At 57.9% G+C, this 12,091-nt stretch overlaps 1 protein-coding gene across 1 annotated transcript in view; it reads left to right on the plus strand.

Annotated features, from left to right (window-relative positions):
* Nucleotides 1–11,494, plus strand: part of JPH3 (junctophilin 3) — a 76,606-nt gene extending 65,112 nt beyond the window's left edge. The window contains exons 3-5 of the mRNA XM_061386959.1: nucleotides 6,121–6,245; nucleotides 7,230–8,128; nucleotides 9,687–11,494. Coding sequence (XP_061242943.1) covers nucleotides 6,121–6,245; nucleotides 7,230–8,128; nucleotides 9,687–9,767 — 1,105 coding nt within the window. The 3' untranslated portion in view covers nucleotides 9,768–11,494. The remainder of the gene's footprint in view (nucleotides 1–6,120; nucleotides 6,246–7,229; nucleotides 8,129–9,686) is intronic.
* The last annotated feature ends 597 nt before the right edge of the window (nucleotides 11,495–12,091 follow it).

The raw sequence follows: 12,091 nt of genomic DNA on the forward strand, positions 1-12,091 counted from the left end.
CCAGGTTGGGCAGGGGAGTCTTCTTGTCCCTGCTTGGTCAATCCAGGACTGTTGTGAGGCATTGGAAATGAGCGAAAAGGTGGTAACATATGCTAAAAATGGGACATCATCCCAGGCTTCAGTATCATGTCGCCTTTTCCTTATAGCTTTAATGAACACGTCCTAGGAATCAGTAACTGCCTGAGCCCCCTGGGCAGGGAGCGGGTCTCGTGCCACCACCATTCTGCTGTTTTAGGGTATGTTTCCTGCTCCTATTGCATGGTTTTGGGGATAAGCAAACCTGCTTTCTGGAGTGACGTGAACATACAGGGTCTCCCATACTTTTTTCTTTGCTTCCAACCCCCAGTGGGAGTAACGATTTAATCACCTACCTTGTCCCTGGAACTCTTAGGGCTTCGAGGCACCCGCTCCAATGACAGGCACACCTGGAGACACACGAGCCCTGTCCCCACCCTCCTGTCCTTGCAGCCTCCTCGCTTGAGGCGCTTCCACTGCTCGGCTCACAACCCGGACACGTTTACTTCTCAGGGTTCCATTGTCTATGACAGGAGCACACTCAACTTGGGGGCCAGGCCCGTCCCGACGTCACGTCTGAGGGCCTTCAGGAGGCTCAGCGTGGACGTCACCGGCTTGGGGGACACTCGTTAGCCAGGTGACGACCCCGGGTCCCCGGGAGTAGGGACAGCACAGGGTGGTGGCGGCGCGCCACTCAGACCCCAGGAGCAGCCCTGGGACTCCCCCCGCCACTCCACCCAGGAGGGGGTCACCGTCTCCATGCAGCGATGGGAGGGGCTGAACTGAGGCTCAGACCCCTGGTGCTGGGCTGGGGGTGCAGGTGGGAGTGACTGCCCTGGGGAGGCAGCTGTTTGGGGCTGGTGCGAAGGTCCCGGCACTGGACAGGGGTGGTGGCTGCGTGGCCTGTGGACGTGCCGGACACCCCTGCCCTGCAACCTCCCAGGCGGCGCCCTTGTGACGTGCGTCTCCCTCGGTCAACTCAAACATGCATGAAACGTCCACAGAGGGAACCCTGCTGACCACCGAGGGCTGGTGGGGAGGCTCTGGGGGAGATGGGGGTGACTGATAGAGGGAGCGGGGTCTTTGGGGGTGGGTAGAAGATTCTAAGATTGACTGCAGTGGTTGTAGTACAGCTCCACAAATGGACTAAAACCACCGAATTGTACTCCTCAGATGGGCGAGTTATATATGTATATATTATGTGTATATAGTCACTATTATATGTATGAAAGTGAAAGTGAAGTCGCTCAGTCGTGTCCGACTCTTTGCGACCCCATGGATGGTAACCTACCAGGCTCTGCGGTCCATGGGATTTTCCAGGCAAGAAAACTGGAGTGGGCTGCCATTTCCTTCTCCAGGGGATCTTCCACACACACTATTACATATATATTATATACAACACACTGTAACTGTTACACAGATACACAGTATTTTATATATAATAGTGGGTGTATATACAATAGTTGTGTGTATATAATATATATACTATATATCCATGTATATATACACACACATATATACACACACTAATGTATATATACACTGTTTTTTTAATTTATTTTTTAATTGAAGGATAATTGCTTTACAGAATTTTATTGTTTTCTGTCAAACCTCAGCATCAATCAGCCATAGATATACATATATCCCCAGCCTCTTGAACCTCCCTCCCATGTTCCTCCCCATCCCACCCCTCTGGGTTGATACAGAGCCCCTGTTTTAGTTTCCTGAGCCATACAGCAAATTCCCATTGGCTATCTATTTTAGATATGGTATACACACTATTATATATACACACGCTATTATATAGATACAAACACTATTATATGGACACACTATTATATATACTGACATTATTATATAGATACAATTTTGTAGACACACACTATTATATAGACACAGTATTATAGACATGCACACTATTATAAACACACATATACACAAACTATTATAGATACACACTATTATATACAATTATATATGCACCCTATTTTATATATACACACATTTTTATATATACATATTGTGTGTGTGTGTGCGTGTGTGTGTATATATATATATATGGGATTCACTGGTGGCTCAGATGGTAAAGAGTCTGCCTGCAGTGCAGGAGACCCAGGTTCAATCCCTGGGTGGGGAAGATCCCCTGGAGGAGGAAATGGCAACCCACTCCAGTATTCTTGCCTGAAAAATCCCATGGCCGGAGGAGCCAGGTGGGCTACTGTCCATGGGGTCGTACAGAGTCGGACATGACTGGGCAGCTCTGCTTTCTTCACTTTCACTTAACTATATATATGTATACAGACACTGTTATATATACAAACTCACATAGACACACACTGTTATAGATACACAGTATTATATATACACACACACTGTTACAGATACATACATATACACACACATATACACATGTGCATGTATTATACAGACACTCACTGTTACATACGTATTGTTGTTTAGTCACTAAGTCATGTCCGACTCGTTTGTGACCCCAAGGACTCTAGCCAGCCAGGCTCCTCTAAGCATGGGATTTTCCAGGCAAGAAGACTGGAGTAGGTTGCATTTCCTTCTCCAGGGGCTCTTACCACCCAAGAGACTGAACCCACGTCTCCTGCATTGACAGGCGGATCCTTTGCCACTGAGCCACCAGGGAAGCCCTTTTATATATATACATATACTATTATATTTATACATACACACACACTATTATAGATATACACACAATTATACATATTCACACACTGTTATAGATACCCTATTACAGATACACATGCGATTTTATATATACACACTACAGTATATACATGCACACTATTATATACACACAATACATATATATATACACACACTATTAAATAATACACTAACATACAATATACACACACTAATGTGTATACACAGACACTGTGATATAGACACACACACATTACTACATACATGTGTGTGTGGATGTGTGCTCAGTCGTGTCCGACTCTTTTGTGACCCCATAGACTGTAGCCCACCAGGCTCCTCTGTCCATGGGATTCTCCAGACAAGAATACTGCAGTGGGTTGCATTTCCTCCTCCAGGGGATCTTCTCAACCCAGGGATTGAACCTCATCTCTTGCGTCTCCTGCATTGGCAGGCAGATTCTTTACCACTGCTGCTGCTAAGTCACATCAGTCGTGTCCGACCCTGTGCGGCCCCATAGACGGAAGCCCACCAGGCTCCCCCACCATCCCTGGGATTCTCCAGGCAAGAACACTGGAGTGGGTTGCCATTTCCTTCTCCAATGCATGAAAGTGAAAAGTGAAAGTGAAGTCACTCAGTCGTGTCCAACTCTTAGCGGCCCCATGGACTGCAGCCTACCAGGCTCCTCCGTCCATGGGATTTTCCAGGCGAGAGTACTGGAGTGGAGTGCCATTGCCTTCTCCGCTTTACCACTGCACTACTTATTATATATATACATACACACTATTATACACACACACATGCTATTATATATGAATACACACAATTATATATACACACACCGATATATATATTCACACACTGTTCTATGTATATACACACTATTACATATATATTATATATATATACATTATTATATATATTATATATATATATATATATATATATATATATATATACACACTCTGAGTTATATCTCAATAAAGTGTTACTACAAAAGCCAGCCCCTGGCACATTCTGGAGAAGCTGCAGCATCAGCTGAGGCAAGCCCCGGCCCACGGGCAGGTTCCAAGGGAGCTGGCCTCCTGCCCCGACCGCAGCCCTCTCAGCTACGGGAGCTGCCTTACAGGAACCAGGTCACACCGTCAGTCCAAGACGGTGTGAGTCTTGGACCGTTGGTCCAGTCCAGCGTGTGTGGGGCTGTGGGGCCTCACGGGGTCAGATGAAAACTGTGGGCCCCTGCTGAGGGGAAGGAGGAAGCAGGTGGAGCACTTCGAGTACGATTTCAGGGTGCCCTGGTCTCCAGGTCGGGGTTTCCATGAAGGGGTCGCTCACCGGGTCCCATGCGGCAGACGGGCAGAGAAGGAGGGGGAGACGTGGAGGGGAGCTGGCTCACCCGACGGGACCCCCGCAGCCGGAAACCCTGCCTCGGTTCTTGCCCCTCTGTCCCCAGGGCTCTGGCCCCAAGATGGGCCTGGGCGGCCAGGGCCTCACAGTGGCCCTCGCCGGGTCTGACGCAACCCTGCCAGTTCTCAAAGTGAACACGGGCCTCGGCCAGCTGTGCCCCCATCAGGGCAGACGGGACAGCCCCTGAGGGCCACAGACACGCCCTGTGCCTTCAGGGGTGCAGGTGGGGGACACCCCGCGGGAGCCCGTGGTCTGCAGCCATGGCTTATCAACTGATGACAACCGATGAGCTCCGTGTTCGAAATTGGTCCCGCGTTACTGGCTCTGCCGCCCCCCAAGCTTCCTGCCCCTCGTCTGTCATGATGACAACCACGGGTTCCCCTAGGGGTCGTCCACAGGGCGCTGCTTCTCCACTTCCACTCCGAGGGGCCCGGGCGGCAGCCACACTGAGGGACTCTGTCTTTCCCCGTTGTTCGGAAACCGTGTGGAAGGGAAGAATTTCCCCAACACTGCGCTTTTACGGTTAATTCTGTCTTAGCGGCCGGCTCCCAGGTGAGGCGGCGGGCTGGCGGGCAGGGGGAGCCTGGAGGCGGCTGCTCTGGGTCCTGCACTCCTGCTCACGTGATGACGTGCACACTCTCTTTGTATGTCACACCCTGTTTTCTTCTGTAAACTCATCCTGGTTAGCACAGGGGCATTCTGAAAAAAACAGAACCCTGTGGCTTACAAGGAGTGAGGGGTCTCCAGGTGGAACCCATGGAGCAGGTCCCATGGGCGCTGAGGGGTGTGTGGCCAGGCTGCTCAGAGCGCTCCGGGGGAGGGAGCAGACCCCTGGAGGGGCAGGCTGCAATCGTCTCAGGGGACTGGCGGTTGGGAAGCAGGCCCCTGGAGCCAGGACAGGAGGCAGGAACAAGTGGAACCCAGAGGCAGGTGAGACCCTCCATCTGGGTGACCCAGCCCTGCCCCCAGCGTGTCTCATGTGGACTCAGCTGGGGAGGGACAGGTCCGAGCGTTGGGCCGGAGGCTGTCCTTCTGGAAGTTTCTGGGCCGTACATCAAGCTTGTTTGGAGTTGTGGCTCCCGTGTCCACCCTGGGGTGTGAGGTCCCCACGCTGGGCCTGTGCCCCCACATGAGGGCAGTGCCATCACCAAATCCAAGTGACTGCAGAGAACCATCACCCTGAGTGCTAAGGGGAGTCAGGCCTCGCCTTCTCTCAGCACCTGGAGACCACGGCTCCCACCCACGTTGGGAGGTTTTCTCAGACCCCCTGGGTGTGTCTCCTCCACGTCCACAGGGTTGGTGGCACCAGCCTGCAGAGACACTGTGGTGGCCGGGACAGGGTCTGGGGGGAAGAAATGCTGGGCTGGGGGCCAGGGGCCAGCAAACCCATCCTGGCCTGTGTCCTGGGAATGGGAGCTGCGCAGCTCTTGGCTCAGCTGGGTTGAGTGAGGGCCCTTCACACAGGGTGGGACAGAGGCTAAGCGGTCGCCTGGGGCAGGTCAGAGCTGGTATGCAGGCAGGCCACACTCCTTGGGCCCTGGCACACTCTCTATGCCAGGCTGGTGGGTCCTGCCCCTTCCTACTTCAGGCCGGCCACCTGGAGCACGGCCCACTCTGAGCGCTGGTGGCGGTGGCATCAGTTCAGTTCAGTTCAGTCGCTCAGTCATGTCCAGCTCTTTGCGACCCCGTGGACTGCAGCATACCAGGCTGCCCTGTCCATCAGGGAATAGCCACCCCCAGAATCCCCGTCTCTGGTCAGGGCCACACTGAGCACCAGCCCACCCCTGGAGGCTGAGACGAGTCAGCCAGGGGTCTAGTCTGTGGCCAGGACCCGGGGAGGAGGAACACTCCTCAGGCAGGACTGGGCTCGTCCCAGGCCAGGTTCCGCTCTCGAGTGTGGCCTGCCCTGTGCCCGAAGCGGCTGGAGGACACCGAGGCCCTGGTGGGACTGTGTGGGTGAGTGAGGTGTCGGGCACCCTGTCCTGGCCCATCCCGGGCCCTCATTGCCCTCCCGTCTCCCCCGCCCAGGACTTCCCACTCCCGGGCCAAGGCGGAGGCAGCCCTCACCGCGGCCCAGAAGGCCCAGGAGGAGGCGCGCATCGCCCGGATCACTGCCAAAGAGTTCTCCCCTTCCTTCCAGCACCGGGAAAATGGTGAGTCCACGCGGCCGGGGTCCCTGGACGTCTCCCACAGGCTGTGCCCCAGAGCCCCCTGCCAGCCCACTGCATCCCTCCTGCCTGCCTGTCCCCCAAGACTCCGGTGTGCTCCGCACCCCCCAGGGCTGTTCTAAAACTCTGTCCCTGCTCTGCCCGACCAGGTGGCTGCCCGCCACGCAGAAACTGTGACCGCTGAAGCCCCTAGCCTGCTCTTCAGTCCACATTTAAACATCAGCAGCCACACATGACTGAGCTGGTGGCCGAGCTGGTCAGTGAAGCTCGGAGACGCTCAGGGGGTGCCCACCTGTGCTCTCGGAGCGGGAAGCGGATGAAAGGAGTTAGAAGCCCCTCGAGTCAGCCAGACTGGGGACCCTCCTCCCTCCTCGGGAGCAGGGGGGTGACTGGTCCAAGGGCCTGCCGAGGCCGAGGTCCTGGCAGCCCACCAGCCACCCTCCTCACGCAGCTCAGGGTCACTCCTCTAGATGCACGTCTCCCAGAGCGACTTGAGGCTCTTGAGGTGCTGGGGTCGGATCCATCCTGGGACCACCCTCTGGAGCTCTGCTCTCAGTCCTGCCTTCACAGCGGCCTGGAGAACCCCAGGACCCAGGATGGGGCAGGGGCAGTGGGACTGTCACTTAAACTCCACGTCCTGCCTTGCGGAGGGTCACCCAGCACAAGACACTCTGTCCTCAGCAGGAACGCATGGGGGTGCAGCCTGGGGATGCACTCTCGGACCTCGGGTCACCTCTGCAGCTGGGGGCCACCCCATCATCCTGATCCGGTCACCCTCAAAAGTGGCCACAGATGGGGATGGGGGTCTCCTCGGGACTTTGAGAACACTGTCCTCCCACTTTCTCTGCACCCCCGCCACCCGCTGGCAGGCAGTGAGTGCTGCCTGGCCCAATCCTGGTCCCCTCTGGGCCTGAGCACAGAACCCCCCGAGTTACCTGCCCGCCGGCACCTGTCTCCTCCCTGCCACAGGGCTCGAGTACCAGCGGCCGAAGCATCAGCTTTCCAGCGACGACATCGAGGTGACCTCCACGGGGACGCCCCCGCAGCAGGAGAGCCCCGAGCTGTACCGCAAGGGCACCACCCCCTCGGACCTGACCCCCGACGACAGCCCCCTGCAGAGCTTCCCCGCCAGCCCCACGGCCACCCCACCCCCGGCCCCCTCCGCGAGGAACAAGATGGCCCACTTCTCCCGGCAGGTCTCGGTGGACGAGGAGCGGGGCGGGGACATCCAGATGCTGCTGGAGGGCAGGGGAGGGGACTACACCCGCAACAGCTGGGCCGAGGAGAAGGCCGGAGGCTCCCGCGGCGTCCGCAGCGGCGTCCTCCGCAGCGGCCAGCCAGCCGATGACTTCCGCACCCGGGGCGCGGGCCACAAGCAGTCCGGCAACCCCAAGCCCCGGGACCGGCGGACGGAGTCCCCCACCACGTTCTCCTGGACTTCCCACCACCGGGCCGGCAACCCCGGCCCCGGGGGCCCCAAGCTGCTGGAGCTGGACGAGGAGAAGCTGAGCAACTACGAGATGGAGATGAAGCCCCTGCTGAGGATGGACTCGTACGCACAGGACGTGCACCCCCCGAAAAGACGCTACAGCAAGGGGGGCGCCGGCCGGGGCCCCGGGGAGGACCACCGCCCCGAGGACCGGGCCTTCGGGGCCCAGAGACTGCGGTCCAAGTCCCAGAACAAGGAGCACGCCAGGCCGGCCCCCTGCGCGGAGCCCGCAGTGCAGAGGCTGGAGAGCCTGAGGCTGGGGGACAGGGCGGAGCCGCGGCTGCTGCGCTGGGACTTGACCTTCTCCCCACCCCAGAGGTCCTCGCCCGTAGCGCTGGAGTCTGACGATGAGAACGGGGACGAGCTCAAGGCCAGCACAGTGAGTGGGCACCAGCTGTCCGGGGCAGGGTCGGGGATGGGGGGTGGACAGCGAGAGCCCGACCCCGCCCATCCAGCTCTCAGTACCCTCCCCCGCAGGAAGCCCACCTACGGGGATTCCCCAACTGCCTCTGACAGCTCCAGGAGAGGGTTACTCCCCCGGGCCATCTTTCCAGCAAAAGCACCTGGGTGGTTCTGAAAGCTCCCCCAAAAGAAATGGGCATCCTGGAACGCCCACCCCCAGACCTTACTCCAGCTTTCTCAGACCTCTCCCCCTGCTGTCCTCACCTTTAAGAAAAGTTGTGTGTCTTGGACGGAAACCCAGAGGCCAGACAGAGCAGGTGGGACACAGGCGTGTCCGCTCCTACGTGGGTGAGATGGATATAGTGCCTCAGGCCCCTGGGATCAGATACCCGGGGCGGGGTGTGAGCCAGGTTCCTCGGGCCTGTTGGGGGTGGGGCGCCTCCTGCTCAGCTGTGAAGTCCACGTTGTCTCCTGCACACCCACCGCGGAGGGCAGGCGGTTTGGAGGAGAGGACAGAGACCTGGGCCAGACTGAGCGCTGGGGCTCTTGCACCCTGGAGGGACCCCCCAGGTCCCTTGCTCACCCCACCCCTGGCTCCCACCTGGAAGTAGACACTCCCTGCTTCCTCGACCGCATGGCAGCAGGCAGGACCCATGAAACTTCTCCGACCACGGCCCAGCGGCTGACAGACGCCCCGTGTGACCAGCCCTCAGGGCCCCTCGCAGCGTGCCCAGTCCCCAGCAGCCAGTGTGAGCCTGTGTCCAAGTGGAGGGCTGTCCTGAGACACGCCTGCCCTCTCTGAACCCAGGTGGTCCTCGCGGACTGAGCACCCAGCTCTCCTTCAGAAACGTGTGGTGTGTGTGCACGCACACGCGGTTAGTTTAGGAAGCCAAGCAATGGGCAGAGTGGGAGATGCAGGAAGGGCTTTATACTTAGCCCCCTGAACCGTGCTCCTGCTTTAAAACCTCTTAAAGCGCGTCTTGGGTGCTTTAAGACAAAGCTACTTATGGGAGCACCACCACTGCCGAACCCTTCCATGGAAGGGCTTCCCACAGAGACCTGGGGTGGCGGGGGCAGCGCTCTGTTTGTCCCTGTACAGCCCTGGGGCCTGCAGAGAGTTGAGGTCCAGGGAGGGAAGGGCTGGGGTCCGCGTGCCCTGGTGGGCTGCGTGTCCCAGGATTGCACAGGGGGCTCCCAGCGGCTGCACGCCACAAGCCTGTGGAGAGGACTGGGAGAGCTCTGCCCTCCCTGGGTTGGGGCCACGCTTGGGTGGAGGGGCCACTTCTGAAGCCTGGTTGTGCAGAGCTGGAGGCAGCGACACCGTAGGCCAGGGGGCGACCGTGTTCAGAGACCCGGGGCAGGAGAGGTGCGGGCCTGAAGGGCTTCAGAGTCCAGACTTGGACGCTCGAGGGAGCCTCTGACTGGTTCCTCAGTGATCCATGTCCGTCCCCCCGCAGCCTCCTGGAACCCCTAGTTTGGCTCAGGAGGAGGGGAGCGGCCTCAGGCTCACCTCACCTTTTCTCCTTCTGTTCCAGGGCTCTGCGCCGATCCTGGTTGCCATGGTGATCTTGCTAAACATCGGAGTCGCCATTTTGTTTATTAACTTTTTCATCTGAGGAGATTGTCACGTTCGCAAAAAACAGTTGGGGTACAAACAGGAGACGTTTCAAAGCGAAACAACAAAAGGGAAGGCTCGTCGCTTGGACACCCAATGACAACTTCCGAGTCTTTTCACAGAACCACACGATTGGGTATTACTCACAGTTTGCCTTTTTTTCTGGGTAATGTTTTTTGGATTTTAGCCACAGTTCCTTGCTTGTATAACACTGTGCTGTGTGGCATGGCAGAAGGAGGCCAGCACGCCGACCCTCCAGCTTGACGTGGAAAGAAAAGGGATCCCGGCAAGTCCGCGGCAAAAAAAAAAAATCGTCGTCGTCATCACACTCCATCTGGGACGTGGAGGGGGCAGCCTGGGCAGAGGATCTGGTGGTCCAGCCGTGGGGGGATGGGGCGGGGTGGGGCGGGGGCCAGCGGCTGGGGACGGGCTGCACACAGGGAGTCCAGTAACCCTGCGTTCCTGTTCTGGACGAGCGGGTGATAGGCGTGGGCATCCCCTGGGCCTTGTTCCGTCTCAGACCTCTGCTGCACACCAGGAGGCGGGGCAGGCATCTGCCCTCTCTCCTGCCCGTGAAGCCATCACACCCCGGTCCCTGGCACTGCCCCACGGCCCTCCTCACAAGGCCACCTCCCCACACCAAGTCTTATAGCCAAGTCCTTATTTTTCTGTCTCTCCCTCTCCCACCGACCCAGGCCCCCAGGGCTGCTGTGCAGTGGGCGTCCAGGGGACTGGCACTGGGGGCAGGAGAGAGGGAGCACTGTGGTTGGGGATGGGGGAGAGGCCTCATGGGGACAGCCTGCCGTTGGGCCTGGGCCCCAGCACGTGGCGCTCGTGCACTGCGGGCGCAAGATGACTGTCCAGGCTCCTGCCGAGGTCCACAGTCCAGGCTCCTGCTGAGGTCCACAGCACGGTCGGCCCCCACGCCACGTGGTCCTCTCTGGCTGTCTCTGAGCCCGCAGTCTCCACATTCTCGTCCTGTGCCTGCCTCCACTGCCCCGGCAGACACGCGTTTTCTTCCTAGATGCCTCACGCGCACTTGGGGGCTGGTCGGGTCCCAGGACAGGAATGTGGTCGCAACCCAGGGGGGCTTGACAGCTCCTGAGCAGTCATGACATATCCACCTCCAGAATATGCAACGTACTTGTTTCAGCCCCACAAGACCAGGTTCTGGTGTGTCTGCCGCCAGCGCTGTCCACCATCCAAACTAAACACCAAGGTCCCAGACCGTCTGGGTGCCCGCCTGGCGGGCCGCGTGCGCGGATGCGTGTGTGGGGCCCGCGCTCAGCCTGGGAAGGCCCAGGGCTCGGCGCCCGTGGGCTCTGCTTGCTCTGCTTCTGTTCAGCTGTCTCTCTGCTGCGTTTCGAGCAGATTTCTTTACTACACTGCACTGGATTGCTATATTTTTAACCAGAAATAAACTAAAGATTAGAGCATGTTCCAGTTAAATTCAGTTCTTTTTTTTTTTTTTCTGTTACAGACTCACCCCCTGTTCCTTTTCCCAGTTGGGTTGAGTTTGGGGGTCTTCTTCGGGGGAGTGGGGGACACAGGAGAGGGAGGGAGGATCTGCAGAAGATACATTTCTGATGCTGTTACATTCTAAAGGGATGTTCCATGTTTTTGTACATCTTTGGTTCTTTTTTTTTTTTTTTTTACTACCGCGTGGTTGCCGCAGCCCTGGAGAGAACCAAATAAACATGCCTGCTCCTCGCAGCTCTGCGCGTCGTCTGTGCTGGGTGTGTGTCCTGTGATTCCATCCGCGACACTTGGTAAAGGTCAGAGACCTCTGGTACATTCCGGGCACTGCAGGACACAGATGGTACCCGCGCAGGCAGGTACCCGCACAGGTTTTCATTCACATGCAAACACCCTGAGCCGCATGCAAGACAGCGGCAGCACAAACACCCATCATTCGAGGCAGGGGTCTCACCGCAGGCAGGCTGGCATCCCATCCCGCGTCCGGCTGCTGGCAGCACCCCTGAAAAACAGAGCAGCGCCTGCTTGAATGGGGAATCCCAGGTGGGTTCCGCCAAGACCATCACACCCTGGGGCTGACGGGCTCCGCAAGCTAGTCTTTAACCGGTTTCCAGATGGTGGTCAAAGACGGGACTGCCCCGCAGGCCGGCTGGCCGGCCAACCTGTTGGCACCCCGGGTTTCCCAACAAGCACGTCCACGGGCTCCCTCCAGGCCAGGCCGGCTGACCCACCACTGCCGGGCACGTCCCGGGTGGACACGCGGGACGGAGAAGAACAGGAGTGGTGGCAGCACCAGTGGTGCGGAGCGCTGGCAGGCTTTAATTAACCCCAGAGCAGCCTCGCGAGAGG

The sequence above is a fragment of the Bos javanicus genome, chromosome 18 (assembly GCF_032452875.1).
Source record: "Bos javanicus breed banteng chromosome 18, ARS-OSU_banteng_1.0, whole genome shotgun sequence".
NCBI classification, from domain to species: Eukaryota; Metazoa; Chordata; class Mammalia; order Artiodactyla; family Bovidae; genus Bos; species Bos javanicus.